The sequence below is a fragment of the Penaeus chinensis genome, chromosome 23 (genome assembly GCF_019202785.1).
Source record: "Penaeus chinensis breed Huanghai No. 1 chromosome 23, ASM1920278v2, whole genome shotgun sequence".
NCBI lineage: Eukaryota > Metazoa > Arthropoda > Malacostraca > Decapoda > Penaeidae > Penaeus > Penaeus chinensis.
Window position 1 is genome coordinate 5943624 of NC_061841.1, and position 12500 is coordinate 5956123.

General features: G+C 37.3%; 1 protein-coding gene across 3 annotated transcripts in view; it reads right to left on the reverse strand.

Moving 5' to 3' along the window:
• Nucleotides 1-4168: 4168 nt before the first annotated feature.
• The window catches only part of LOC125037543 (dehydrogenase/reductase SDR family protein 7-like), an 11547-nt gene continuing 3215 nt past the window's right edge, over nucleotides 4169-12500 (reverse strand). For 2 of the 3 annotated variants that reach the window (XM_047630711.1, XM_047630710.1), the window contains exons 2-8: nucleotides 11515-11664; nucleotides 9861-9973; nucleotides 9407-9550; nucleotides 8737-8956; nucleotides 8161-8245; nucleotides 6481-6641; nucleotides 4169-5861 (exon numbers count right to left, since the gene is read on the reverse strand). In XM_047630711.1, the coding sequence (XP_047486667.1) occupies nucleotides 5647-5861; nucleotides 6481-6641; nucleotides 8161-8245; nucleotides 8737-8956; nucleotides 9407-9550; nucleotides 9861-9973; nucleotides 11515-11620 (1044 nt within the window). In that variant the 5' untranslated portion in view covers nucleotides 11621-11664 and the 3' untranslated portion in view covers nucleotides 4169-5646. Of the gene's footprint in view, nucleotides 5862-6480; nucleotides 6642-8160; nucleotides 8246-8736; nucleotides 8957-9406; nucleotides 9551-9860; nucleotides 9974-10656; nucleotides 10795-11514; nucleotides 11665-12500 lie in introns of those variants that run through there. The other variant, XM_047630712.1, reaches the window with a different exon arrangement.

Here is a 12500-nt window from a genome sequence, read left to right on the forward strand (position 1 = left end):
TATTTTGCAGTGATTCTTGAGTTTCACAGAAGTGCTACCTCCCCCCATGGTGATGCCAGGATGGTGTCCACTGTTATTTTATTGTTTACATATATATTTCCACAAATTGAATCATCAATGAGATAATTACTTGAACTACCCATCTTACCTGTTACCCTCTTCCTTGATTTTTGGAAATATTTTATTTTAGATTATATTGCTATTAGTAATTTCAATAACAAGATAATAACAACAGCATCAACATTGGAAGCATTATAAAAGAAAGAAAATCCCCAAAACTTGAAATCAGGTGAGGTCACAAGGTCTACTAATTGACACCTTGGTGGCTAAGCACTTGTGGAGCCATCTATTTGTAGAGACTGAACACTGCATTTTCCAAGCAGCATTGGATTAACTTTATTGATATAGAAAGAAAAGACCCAAAAATTCCTCTCTATAACTACATTCTGTTACAATGCATGAGCATAACATCTGTAATGTTTACCAAAAAAGAGGTTAAAGAGAGAAACAAAGAAAGAAAATAATAATGTAGTTCTTGTACAAATGTGTACAAACAATGTGTGCACTGTACTTTGCCAAAATGGCTCATAAGCAGAGTGTCATCAAAAGTCACTATAGCTGTTTTCCATTAATGGTTAATGGTTAAAAGCAAAATAAATGTGCTAGACATCTAAGGTCATGTAGCACTATAGTAAATGGTAGTGAAGGGTGGTTGAGTTAGTGATTAGTTGTCAAAGCTGGGCAAAGGAATTGACGAGTAAATGGGTTAAGGTCGGGTAAGGTAATGTATAGGGGTTAGATCAAGTGAAGGATGTATATGCATTTGAGGAATGAAAACAGGTTGTCAAAGCAGAAAGTGTGAGAAGCTGTGGGAGGGATCACGAAAAATCGGTCCCATTTGGCTGGGCTAAATAGAGTATTTAAGAATTTTGTAGAGATGGGGCTAGTAGAAGGACGGGGGCGTGTGGAAGAGGGAGTAGTGTTGAGGAAGGTAGTGTTATGGGGAGGTGGACAATAAGGTTGTAAAGTAGTAATAAGGGAGGATGGGGTGGTTGATGAAGAAGGTTGTGGGGGTATAGTTGTTGAAGTTCAGGATGTTGGGAGAGTAGAAATGTCTCCTGGGGTGTTGATTAGGGTTGATACTGTACCAGTAGGCATTGAGGAGGGGGTATTAGTTGTAGTGTTCAGAGCCGTGGTCAAAGGAGAGCCTGGGGTCAGGGAATCGGGCGAGTTTGAATTGGTGGAGCTATTTGATGAAGAGGCAAGCCTCATTGCCTCTAATAATGGTATGGTATGGTTAATGGTTAATGGTTAATGGTTAAAAGCAAAATAAATGTGCTATCTAATAATGGTATAAAATCTTCATTGTTGGCCATGGTAAGCTTGGAGTATGTTGGGGAGAGAAACGGTCCACCCCTCAGGGTCCCTTGAGGGGTAAGGGCTAGACAACTAAACCAGGGGAATACCATGCCCATGGCTCCCTCAGGCCGTTCAGGACTGGCACAAAGTCAGCCTTTCATCTTTTCAGCACGGCTCTTACACCTTAGGAAGTGGATAGTAGAAGGGGTTGGTGAAGGGACAGAAACGAAAAAGTAGGAGGGGAAAAAAAAGACCAACCAAATTTGTTGAGTCGAGGGCTGAGTCCCAAGGTTGGGGAGTTCCCCAACATTGGGTCCCAGTCTCCGCCTCCTAAGCCCCCCCACGACAACGACGGGCAAGGGATTGGGGGGGTGTTTTCCATTAAGCAAAATGCCTTTTTCTATTTTTATGTGTCAGACATTGTAAATTATCCAATTTCAAATATCTACTTTCATTGTTACTAGTATATATCTTATTTCTTTTCTTTCTTTCCATAAATGTACATATAACTGTTAATGGTTACAAAGCAAAATATATATGCTGGACATCAAAGGTCATATAGCACTACAGAAAGGTGTAATAGAGGAAAGGGTAAAGGGGGTTAGTTGTTGATTATGTGTGTTACATGTCAGAAGTATTATAGCAGTTCAGGAAGATCATGAAAGGGCGATTTGATCAACGTTGACAAAGGCTGATGTGTGTTTTTTTTGCAAAGATGTCCATAAGGTAAGGTAGGAATTAGCAAAGGAGAAAGGGTATAAGGGTAATTAGATCACAGATTCAGTGAGAATGTCAGGAGGGAGAGAATCTAGGGAAGGGGGTTGCTATGAAAATGGGTCACATCCAGGGGGGAAGTGGGAGGGATAGTGGGTTAGGAGGGATAGTGGGTTAGGAGGGGGGGATGATGCAGCTGAAGCAGGGAGGAATGGAACATGTTAGGAGGGAGTAGGAGGATGATGGACGTCGGCAGTTACTTTGAGTGTAGAAGGAATGAGAGTAGAAAGATTGGAGGATGGTTGAGGAGTAGGGATGTCACCTTGGGTAATGATTAGTTTTTAATGTCTTCAAGAGTTTTTGCAGTGGAGTTGGTTCGGGAGTTCTGAGAAACAAAGGTTTTCTTATGGGGGGAAGAAGAGGGGACAGATATTTGAGGGATGGAGGGAGAGGTTGATAAAGAGGACAGGGTAGAGGATGGGATAGAGCATTTAGTTTATCTTGTGCAATGAAATGTGTGATGAGGAAGAGGGCTAGGTGCCACGGAAATAGTGATTGGAGTGCCTAGAAGAGTGGAGAAGATTGGGGTGTCTGAATTTAGAATGTCAAAAAAGAATTTGACTGGGAAATGGAGGGGGTAGAATTAGGATGAAGAAGAGATGTAGAAAGATTCTGAGAGGAAAGGGAGTGGTAGAGCAACTATTGAAGAAGGGATTGAGAGAGAAACCTAGTCGACGTGCTTCCTGTTTGACTTCACATAGAGTGAGGCCAAGCATGAATCTGAGAGTTTCCACTTCAGACTCAAACTTGTAGGTAGGTAGCCCCTTTAAAATATATGTACATGTACATGATTGTGTAGAGCAGTTTGATCGATTATGACCAGCTTGGGCACATAGAGGGCATCTGGCAGTGGAATGGCAGTTTGGCAAAATGGCCTCAATGCTAACAACGGGGGAGGTGGATATGGTAAACATTAAAAAGGAGGTCATGTCTATGGAAATAATCTTTGCAATATTGCTGGGGGACCTACATTCACCTCTGGGGAGAATGGTGTAGTATTGTACTGATACTGCATCATAGGCCATGAGGCAGGCAAGTAAGTCTTCTCCACAATTTGACCAATTTTTGCAGCAGAGAGGGAAGTCTGTTGGGGAGATGGAGACAGTTCCAGTACAAGTATTGTGGGTGGGATGAGTTTGGGCAGGAATAGGTTTGCCAATAAAGTCTGTCAGTGTTAATAATGCTTTAGCTTGAGTTTCAGATGTAACTGTGATGAGACAGGAATGATCAAGGCAGCTGCAGAAGGAAACTTTGTCCACTTGTTTTAAGAGACATTGCTGGAAGATGAAAGTGTTGTCAGAGTAAGGAGCTGTGGGGGGGGGATCACAAAAATCAGTCTATTTGACTGGGCTAAATAGAGTATTTAAGATGATTGTAAAGGTGGGAGTAGTAGAAGGACAGGGGTATGTGGAAGAGGGAGTGGTGTTGAGAGAGGTATTATTGCAGAGAGGTGGACAGTATGGTTGTAGTGTAGTAATATGGGAGGATTGGGTAGTTGATGAAGTAGAGGATGTTGGGAGAGAAGAAATGTCTCCTGGAGGTTAAATATCATGGGTGGATGAAGTGATAGCAGGCATGGAGGGGATAGAAGGAACAGTGTCCAAGAGTCATGGTCAAAGGAGAGCCTGGAGTCAGGGTCAGGAAACCAGAAGAATTTGAATCAGTGGGGCTATTTGATGAAGTGGTAAGCCTTATTGCCCCTAATAATGGTATCATCTTCATTCTTGGCTATGGTAACCTAGAGTATATTGCGAAGAAAAACAGTCCATTCATCAGGGTCCCCTTGAGGAGTAAGGGCTAAACACCTATACAATAGTATACCATGCTCATGGTTCCCCCAGGCCATTCATGACTGGTACAAAGTCAGCCTTTTATCCTTTAAATAAGGCTCTCACACCTTAGGAAATGGATAGTAGAAGGGGTTGGAGAAGAGATGGGATGGGGGAGGGGGGACGTACATACTAGTAAATAATAAATATCCATAATATATTAATACACAAACACCTTACTGAGGATAAAAAAACAGTCACAAAAATCTTGTGAAACACTTTCATTCTTGCATTATTCAATAAAGCCGCTGAAAGCATACAATGACTCATTATACAACCAATCCAACCTTTCTTATCCAATATAAACTGGATACTGTTAATAGTTATATTAAAAGAAGCCTTTGAAAAATAATATAATTTTATATGTATAGTCTATACATGAGAACAATTTATATTTTACCAAAGCAATTTTTCAGTTCTGTGGAAAAGGGGGAAAAAAGCAATGATAAAATAATTTAAAAAATCATGAATAATCAATATTCATTATAATGCATTCTGTATTAATGCATATCAAATATAATATTCCATACAATTTTCACTCGCCGTGACTAGGTAACAGCTTCACAAACCATACCCTCAATTAACCAACATGTAACTTCTCTGCACACGATCAGATAATACATATCTTTTCCAGACCTTTGAAGTACTGTTGCTTTCTTGCCACTGGTGTAAACAACACTGTCTCCTTATATGTTAATTCAATTAGCACCACTGATGCTACCTTACACCTAGAGAAAAGACGAAGAAAATATATATGTTCTATAGAAGACACTGCTGGATTTTTGTAGAGGACTAGTTCTTTGGATACTGCATAAAGAAACATGAGCAAGTAAAAACTAAAACTAAAAAAAAAAGGTAAAGAGCAAAAACTTGATTTCATTCCCTTAGAAACTATCACAAAACAAATCTTGATAATCATAACCTTTTACATTCACTTTCTAAGAAAGCTTGTGCTCATTCACAGAAATCATATGTTGTATAACATTCTGCACTATCCAAGCATCGAAAGTGCCCTTTAGAAATGACACTAACATCTCACTACTGAAAAAGATGAAGGTTTTTTTGTATAAACATGATTAGGCACCCTGAATTCCATCAGACTTTCTCCTACATAATTCCACTTTTTTATATTATAAAATGATATACAACTGTTTTATCATGCAAAAACTCCAAAATAACTTTAATGATTCCTTCTGTTATTAACCCTTTGGTGACGGGTAAAGAAAACTTTAAAAAAAAAAAATCTACACTCTGCCAATCAATGGCAACGCGCCGACTTTGAGCGCGGGAGTTTGGTACATCAAGCCGAATCACCGGCTCGTAGCCCTTTGGCGCGCCGCATGCCACATTGAGGGCTTTGGTTAAAAAAGAGCAAGTAATAAAAATACTTAAAAGTCATACTCCTTAACCTCTTACAGCCGGGCACGCCTATAGCTGCCATGAAAAAACAAGTCGCCATGATAGATATGGCTATAGACATCATGACACGCTAGAGTGAGTCAAGCGGGAAGTTCCACTATATGTGGTGGACTCCAAGTGGCTGGATGGTTGCCAGAAGTCACTGGAATGAGTGACACCCAGAGATTTCTGGTACCATCATTGTAGGGTTAAGTAAAAAATAAATAAATAAATAAATAAACAAAAGGGGGGAATATAATCAATAGAAAAAAAAAATGCATAAACACTAGTCTTCTTTGTACAAATATAAATCCTTCTCCTTAGCAGCTCTTCTCTTCATGATGTTCGCAATGATTGAGGGGGTGAAGGTCCGCAGCATGATAGCGAGCCGGTGTGAGAAGGGGGCCAGGAGAAGCTCTTCGTAACCACTGATGATGCACCCAACAATCTGCTCTGCCACATACTCTGGGCTCATGCCAGATGCTGTGGTGGCATCCATGGCTGGGAAGGGAAAAGGGAATCAGTAACTATATAAGAGATTTAAATACACATTACTCATTTTAACCATAATAAAATGGTATTTACACTAAGAATTGAAAAAACTTCAGCCTATGTGTTCCACTAGTCACAAAACATGTATAATTTTTCAAATTTCACTAGGGTTAACTTTATAGGCTGGATAATTTATATGATATAGCCAAATCTCAAATACAAGTATAGCAGACCATAAATGGGGAGAGATTACTATGATTATATATATAAAACACATTTATTTCTATCATATAAAATAATAAAATGTGTGTTCAAATATATACATATTAAAAACCCTGTGATACATAACATTATGCTAGGTGTGTGGAAGGGATAAAAAATCTATGGTTGGCTAGATGAAATATGCCATATAGTTCCAGAATTACAACCTTGTCCAACCTAAGTTTTATTCACTAAGACAGAGGCAGGAAAATGCAATTTTTTTATGAGATTGAATATGAAGCACAAAGGAAATCAAACATTACTTATTCCAAGACATAATAAGTTATCATCCAGGTGCTAACAAAGGTTTCATTGTTTCCATTGTGTTTTCTTATCAAAAGAGGTTGGTTATAGTTGCCTCACTCACCTCCATAGGAAGAGCCATCCCCAGTCACTGCATTTACAGACAGGTTAGTGGATATGTATCCTGGGCTGATAACTGACACTCGGACATTTCTGTCAGCCACCTCAGCCCGAAGAGAGTCAAAGAAGCCTTGTACTGCATGTTTGGAGGCTGTGTAACATGATCTGTGGAGAAATGAAGATTATGTTTTGTTTGTCTGATTATTACTCTTTTTTTTCATCAAACGAGTTGATGTATAACACAAATGAAAATTATACTTCTAAGAGGAGGTACTAATTTTTTCTAATAACTGCTGGTGTTGGTCATGGACAAACTGATCATTTTCCCAGGTGACCTGAGCTGTCATTGTACAGAGCACATATATTTGCCGCCAGGCATGCAAGACTAAATTCTATGCTACTACCTAAGCACATTTTAGCCCTGATTACTCTCTATCCGTTACACATATGAGCCAATGAAAATATCATCTTGTGCCATTGTTAATACACATTTACACTTTTTAAATCTCTGGCTCACTATTATAGCTGATATACATAACAGAAATAATGCACTGACACACACTCTTCCACCTAGCACCAAGCAGTACAAAGTTACAAGTGCCCTAGACTAAATGACAAAACAGTCAAAGTTATCTTGAAAGAATTGGTAAAAAAAAACTGAAAGCTTAATAGCAGCTTAAATTCTCAGTTAGAACCAAGTAGAAGGATGTAGATACAAGCAAGGCTGAAAGACACCTTGAATAAATAACTCAGACTAAATAGAAATTTTGCTTGTCATAAAGCCATGATTCCTCAGAAGAAGTATCAACATCATTGCACACTTTGGCTGCTTATACATGCACAGAGCATATTTAGAAAATTGGTAATTTATGAGGTGAAATCTGTGGACAGTAAATAATGACAAATCTTTAACTTTTACAAAGAAAAAAAAATATACTGGAAAATGATCAATCTCTAGAGTTATCACACCAAATTATATATAGTGTCAATAGCTTAACACCATTTGCCATGCAATATTACAAAATCAGCAAATTGGAAAGTCTAGTAAAGAATCTCCTGTATTTAAGATTTCAATTTGCAAAATGCACTTTAAATAAACACATTTTGACCCTTCAAAAATGTTTCCTCATCTTTGCAATGGATTTTAAGAATTTGCCAATACACTGTGTAATTCTTTATAAGGTATAAAATCAAATGATCTTGTGTTTCTTATCACCAAAGCTTCCATATTCTCTGGTTCTCTGCTGATGGTTATTACAATGTTGAATAATTAATGCATCATATTCTCAGTCCAACATTTTTTTTACATATAATTTGTAACATTACTTAAATATACCAAATAATGTAATATTCTCATTTCAGTAAAGCACTTATTTCCTGCCCTGGACAAGAAGTACAATTCATCTCTATCAAACCATAACTATGATATATTCTAATCCACCTTGGCTGGTATATACTACAGGATGCACCCTAAAAACTTAACAATAAGAACAATGAAAAAATATGAATACTTAATCATCAAGATGGGTAAATCTTATGCAGTAGTAAATAAACAAACAAAATACTAGCTTCCACATAATCAATGAACTGTCTCTTCCTAAAGCTTTAAAATAGCACACTTTAGATATTTAACCTAGATCTTAAAATACAAAGCAAAAGCACCAGATTTCAGAATAAAACTTGCCTGTAAGGGATGGCCAATTTACCCTGGACGCTGCTGATGGCCAAGATGTGCCCAGCCTTCCTGGCCAACATGCTAGGAAGGATAGCTGTGGGATGGAAAGTTTCCTTACAATAAGAATATTGCATAATAATGTAGGGAAAATAAATATGTACATGCAATAATAAAGTAAGACACATCTTTAGGTACATGATCAGACATAAATTTTTGTTATCATCATCTATGGTTAAATATTTACTATAACACATATACAGTAATCCCTAGTCCTCACCCTATCCCTCAACCTCTTCTTTACCCTCTCCCTTCTCTCTCTTTCTCCTCCTTTCTTTTTCTCCCTCTCTTTTAGCTTCTTCCTCTCCCTCTTTATCCCTTTCTTCTTCCTCTTCCTCCCTCTAACTCTCTCCTTTTCCTTCACCCTTTCCCTAACTCTCCCTCTCCCTCTATCTTCCCTTCCTTCTCTCCCCCTCTTTCTCTTTTTCTCCCTCCCTCTCACCTTCTCAGCCCACTCCCACTCTCTTTTTCTCTCCCCTCTCTCTTCCACTTTTCATCCCTCTCTCCAAGACTCTCTTTCAACCCTACCTTTGGTTAGAGCCACTTGTCCAAAATAGTTCACCACCATCAGTTTAATGTCGACGCTAACCTCCGTGTCCGCCACCGCCCCCCTGTAGGACATGCCCGCATTGTTAATTAGGATATCAATCTGGCCATGGGTCTTAAGTAGGTCCTCGGTGATGGTGGGGATGCTGTTGAGGTCCTCCAGGTCCAGCTTGACCACTGTGGGGACATGGAGCTCTGGAGGCTGTATGGAAGGGAAAACAACATGAGGGTGAGATGGTTTTCCCGCACGCAGTTTTCGAGAAGTGGGAACGCAAAGGCAGACAAAGGGGAAAGGGGAAGGAATGAAAAAAAAAAAGTGTAAAGGTGGAGAAGATGAAAGTTTCTTTCTTTACTTTCTGTATCAGTTTTTGTCTTGTCAATCAATAAAAAGAAGAAAAGACAAAAATTTAATAATTTATTATTAAATTCATAAGTTATAAGAATAAGAAGGAAGAGAAAAAAAAAAGTAAAGTAAAAAAAGAAATAATAATAATAATAATACACAGCTAAAACATGACTTCTTCAGAACCAACAAAACTTTGGAATCAAATCACACCTAAAAAAAAAAATAATAATAATAATAAAAAAATTAATTGATGAATGAATTAATTAATAACAATAATAATAATATGCACCAATCAAATACCATTACCTTGTGTGTTGCCAAGAGGGTGTCCTTCAGTTCATCCAATTTCTCTGTGTTTCGAGAAGCCAAAATGAGTCTGGCACCTCTCTTATAAAGTTCATGGGCAAGTGCCTCACCTAGACCAGAACTTGCCCCAGTTACCAATACCACCTGTGAGTAAACATAGATTTTTTTCTTTAACTTACTTACTTCTTTTTACTAGACTCTGCTTTAATGTTGATTTCTCTAAGCACAAACAGTAATCATCCTCTTCTAAATAAATAATAATAGTAGAAACTTTGTATGACCAGTTAAATATACATCACAACAGAAGCAATTTCATCATTAACTCCACTCTTATTTTTTTCAAAATCAATCCTAAAGGCAGATAATAACATTATCAATAGCAGCCTAACAATCCCAGAAGAAAATGGACTATGATATATGAAATCACTAGAAATAAAAATTCTGTTCTCAGTACCTTTCCACAGAGGGCTTTGTCACTGAAGAATGCACGTGCAAGAATTCCATAAAGCAATTTGTAAGCCATCTTGACAGCCACAACTGGGCCCATGACTGTTAAGGTCGCCCATCCTGTCAAAAAATTAATTAAAAAAAAATAAATAAAAACTGGATAAAGTATCAGGAATGTTTTGCTCATCATCCTGTATCTTGAAGAACAAATTCCAGCAATTGTTCTTCTCAGACTACAATTTTTTCCCCCACATCATCTACTTTATAAATATCCAAGTTTAGAACAGCTGTGCATGAATATAGACCACATTTTTGCCATGCCTCTGACCACTGCCATCTTCTTCAAATTAGTGTAAACAAGCAGTATATTCTGTACAAGGGTCTCTGCAAAATGTTCATTTAGATTTGAAGATTCACCTTGCAACTTCTACTCAACAAAATTCCTTTGAACCAGAGAGTAATTTGTGACATTGGAAAAAGAAAAAAACAAATGTAAATAAGAGAGGAAGAGGGATAAGAGAAAGACAGACGGGAAGAAGCACAAAAAGAAATAAGGAAGGAAAGGAAAATAAAGAAAAACAAGAGATAATTAATTCTCCATTTCAAATCATTCACGGCAAATAAGAAAATCACATATTAACACAAAAACCACATGTACTTAACAAAAAGGACCCACCACACACAATCAACAAAATCAGACACAAGAGAAAAAACCCAGGAACATTTCTGAGCAGGAAATAATCCACACTGCATAACCATTAAAAATAACCAATACAAATAATAAATAAATTGTGATCCTATACCATCTCCAATGGCTTTCTGCAGCGACGAAGTATTAATCCTGAGGAAAGTTGAGCCAAGAGGATCCATGGTGTCGTTCGTATAACCGCTCGTTCTAAACTGAGCCCTTGCAGCCTCACCACTCCCTTAAGTAAGTTGGGTCTATTGTACAATATCTCCAGATGTTAAAATTGGCTTTTAGACTTCTTAATATCATTGAGGATTCTCTTTCAATTTTGTTTCTTCCTATGCATATACATGTATATATGACTTCTTTCTCTCTTTTATATATGAAATGAAAAGTTTAAGTACAGACTATGGTACAAAAAAATTAATGCAAAAAGTAGTAAAGTGACATTTACTACCTGTGAAAAAAGTTGGAAGGATTACCTTGCTCATGGTAACACACCAAAGGAATGACAAACACTTTCTATTCGCATGTATATGAGCTTTTTCAGAATGTAGGAATAACATCTCAAAATTTTCGGCATTGCTCACCTAGATCAAGCCCTTGACTTTACATGTCTGCAACAAGGTCAATTGATCCTTGGTAACCAATTTACATGAACTGTTCCTGCTTATTGCCATTAAAGTTATGGCCTTTTGAGCAATTTCCTTCAGTTACCTTCCTAAAAAAAAAAAAAAAAAAAAAAAGGAATAAATCAATAAAAACTTAAAAAGGAGTTGAAAAGTAAAGAAGCCAAAGATGATGTGAAGAAAAGGGGAAGGAGGGCAAACAGCTGTAAAGAGAGCTGGAAAGAAACCTGTAAAAAACAAGGGTAAAAAGATCAAAGAAGAAGATGAAGGAGATGAAGAAGAAGAAGAAGAAGATGAGGAAGATGAAGATGATGATGAGAATAAAAACTAAGACAGAAACTAACCAATAAACCATGGAATGGAGCTCCAAAAAGAAAGAGCACGCGACTGCTTCTCCGTCGACACAAAGTAAGTCATGAGCCAGGCCCATCCCGACCTCCTTTCACACATCCTTTTGCCGTTCAATTCCCCCCTCAGTCCTCCATCATCACAGCCTGGTAAACAGAAGAAATTTAAAGTAACCATCATCATATCTATTATTACTGCAATCATTATCATCATTACAAATAAAAGAAAAATGGAAACATTAAACCTGATAAGTCATGTTTGCAAAAATTAAAAAGTCAATGATATCTTTCAAATTTCTGAAGATTCTTCAGTGCCATAAGGTCATAACTATCCTATAATTCAATATATATATATTTTTTTACAAATATTTGTCTTAATAAAACTAAAAAATATTGCTCATGTTAGATTTTATGTCCTGCTTTCTTTGCTAAACATCTTTCAATCAATCAATCAGAATTAATTATTCAAGTAAAAGGCATCAATCATGTAGGCACACACTTCATAAGATTGTATAACATTTCCAGCTATGCAATTTCTCTCCCTAATGACAGTAAAAAGCCATAACTGGCATGGACATGATGAAACCTAGTATGCATGAACTTTAGGGCTAACTCATCTATTCATATGAAAATGATCAAGAAAATGTTTCGGAGGACATGCACAGGGAATATTCTAAGGGACTTGCTTCACAGGCTTGAATTCCAATGAGTATTGAGAGCAAAAAGGAGTCTCCAGCCTTCTTTCATTCTGAGCTATGAAAGACTGCTGAGCTATGATAGGGATCAATTTACATATGTGTATATTTTTTATAAGTTTGGATAACTGTCCTTCTATTTTTTTTTTTTTTTATATAACTTTATTGTTACAAAGGTAGAATGAGATAAAAACACCTGCACAAATACTTTCCGAATTAACCTCATTTCACCAGGAAAATGTAGTGTTCACTGTAGTACTGTAGTTTTGTGAAATATCTCTGCAGATA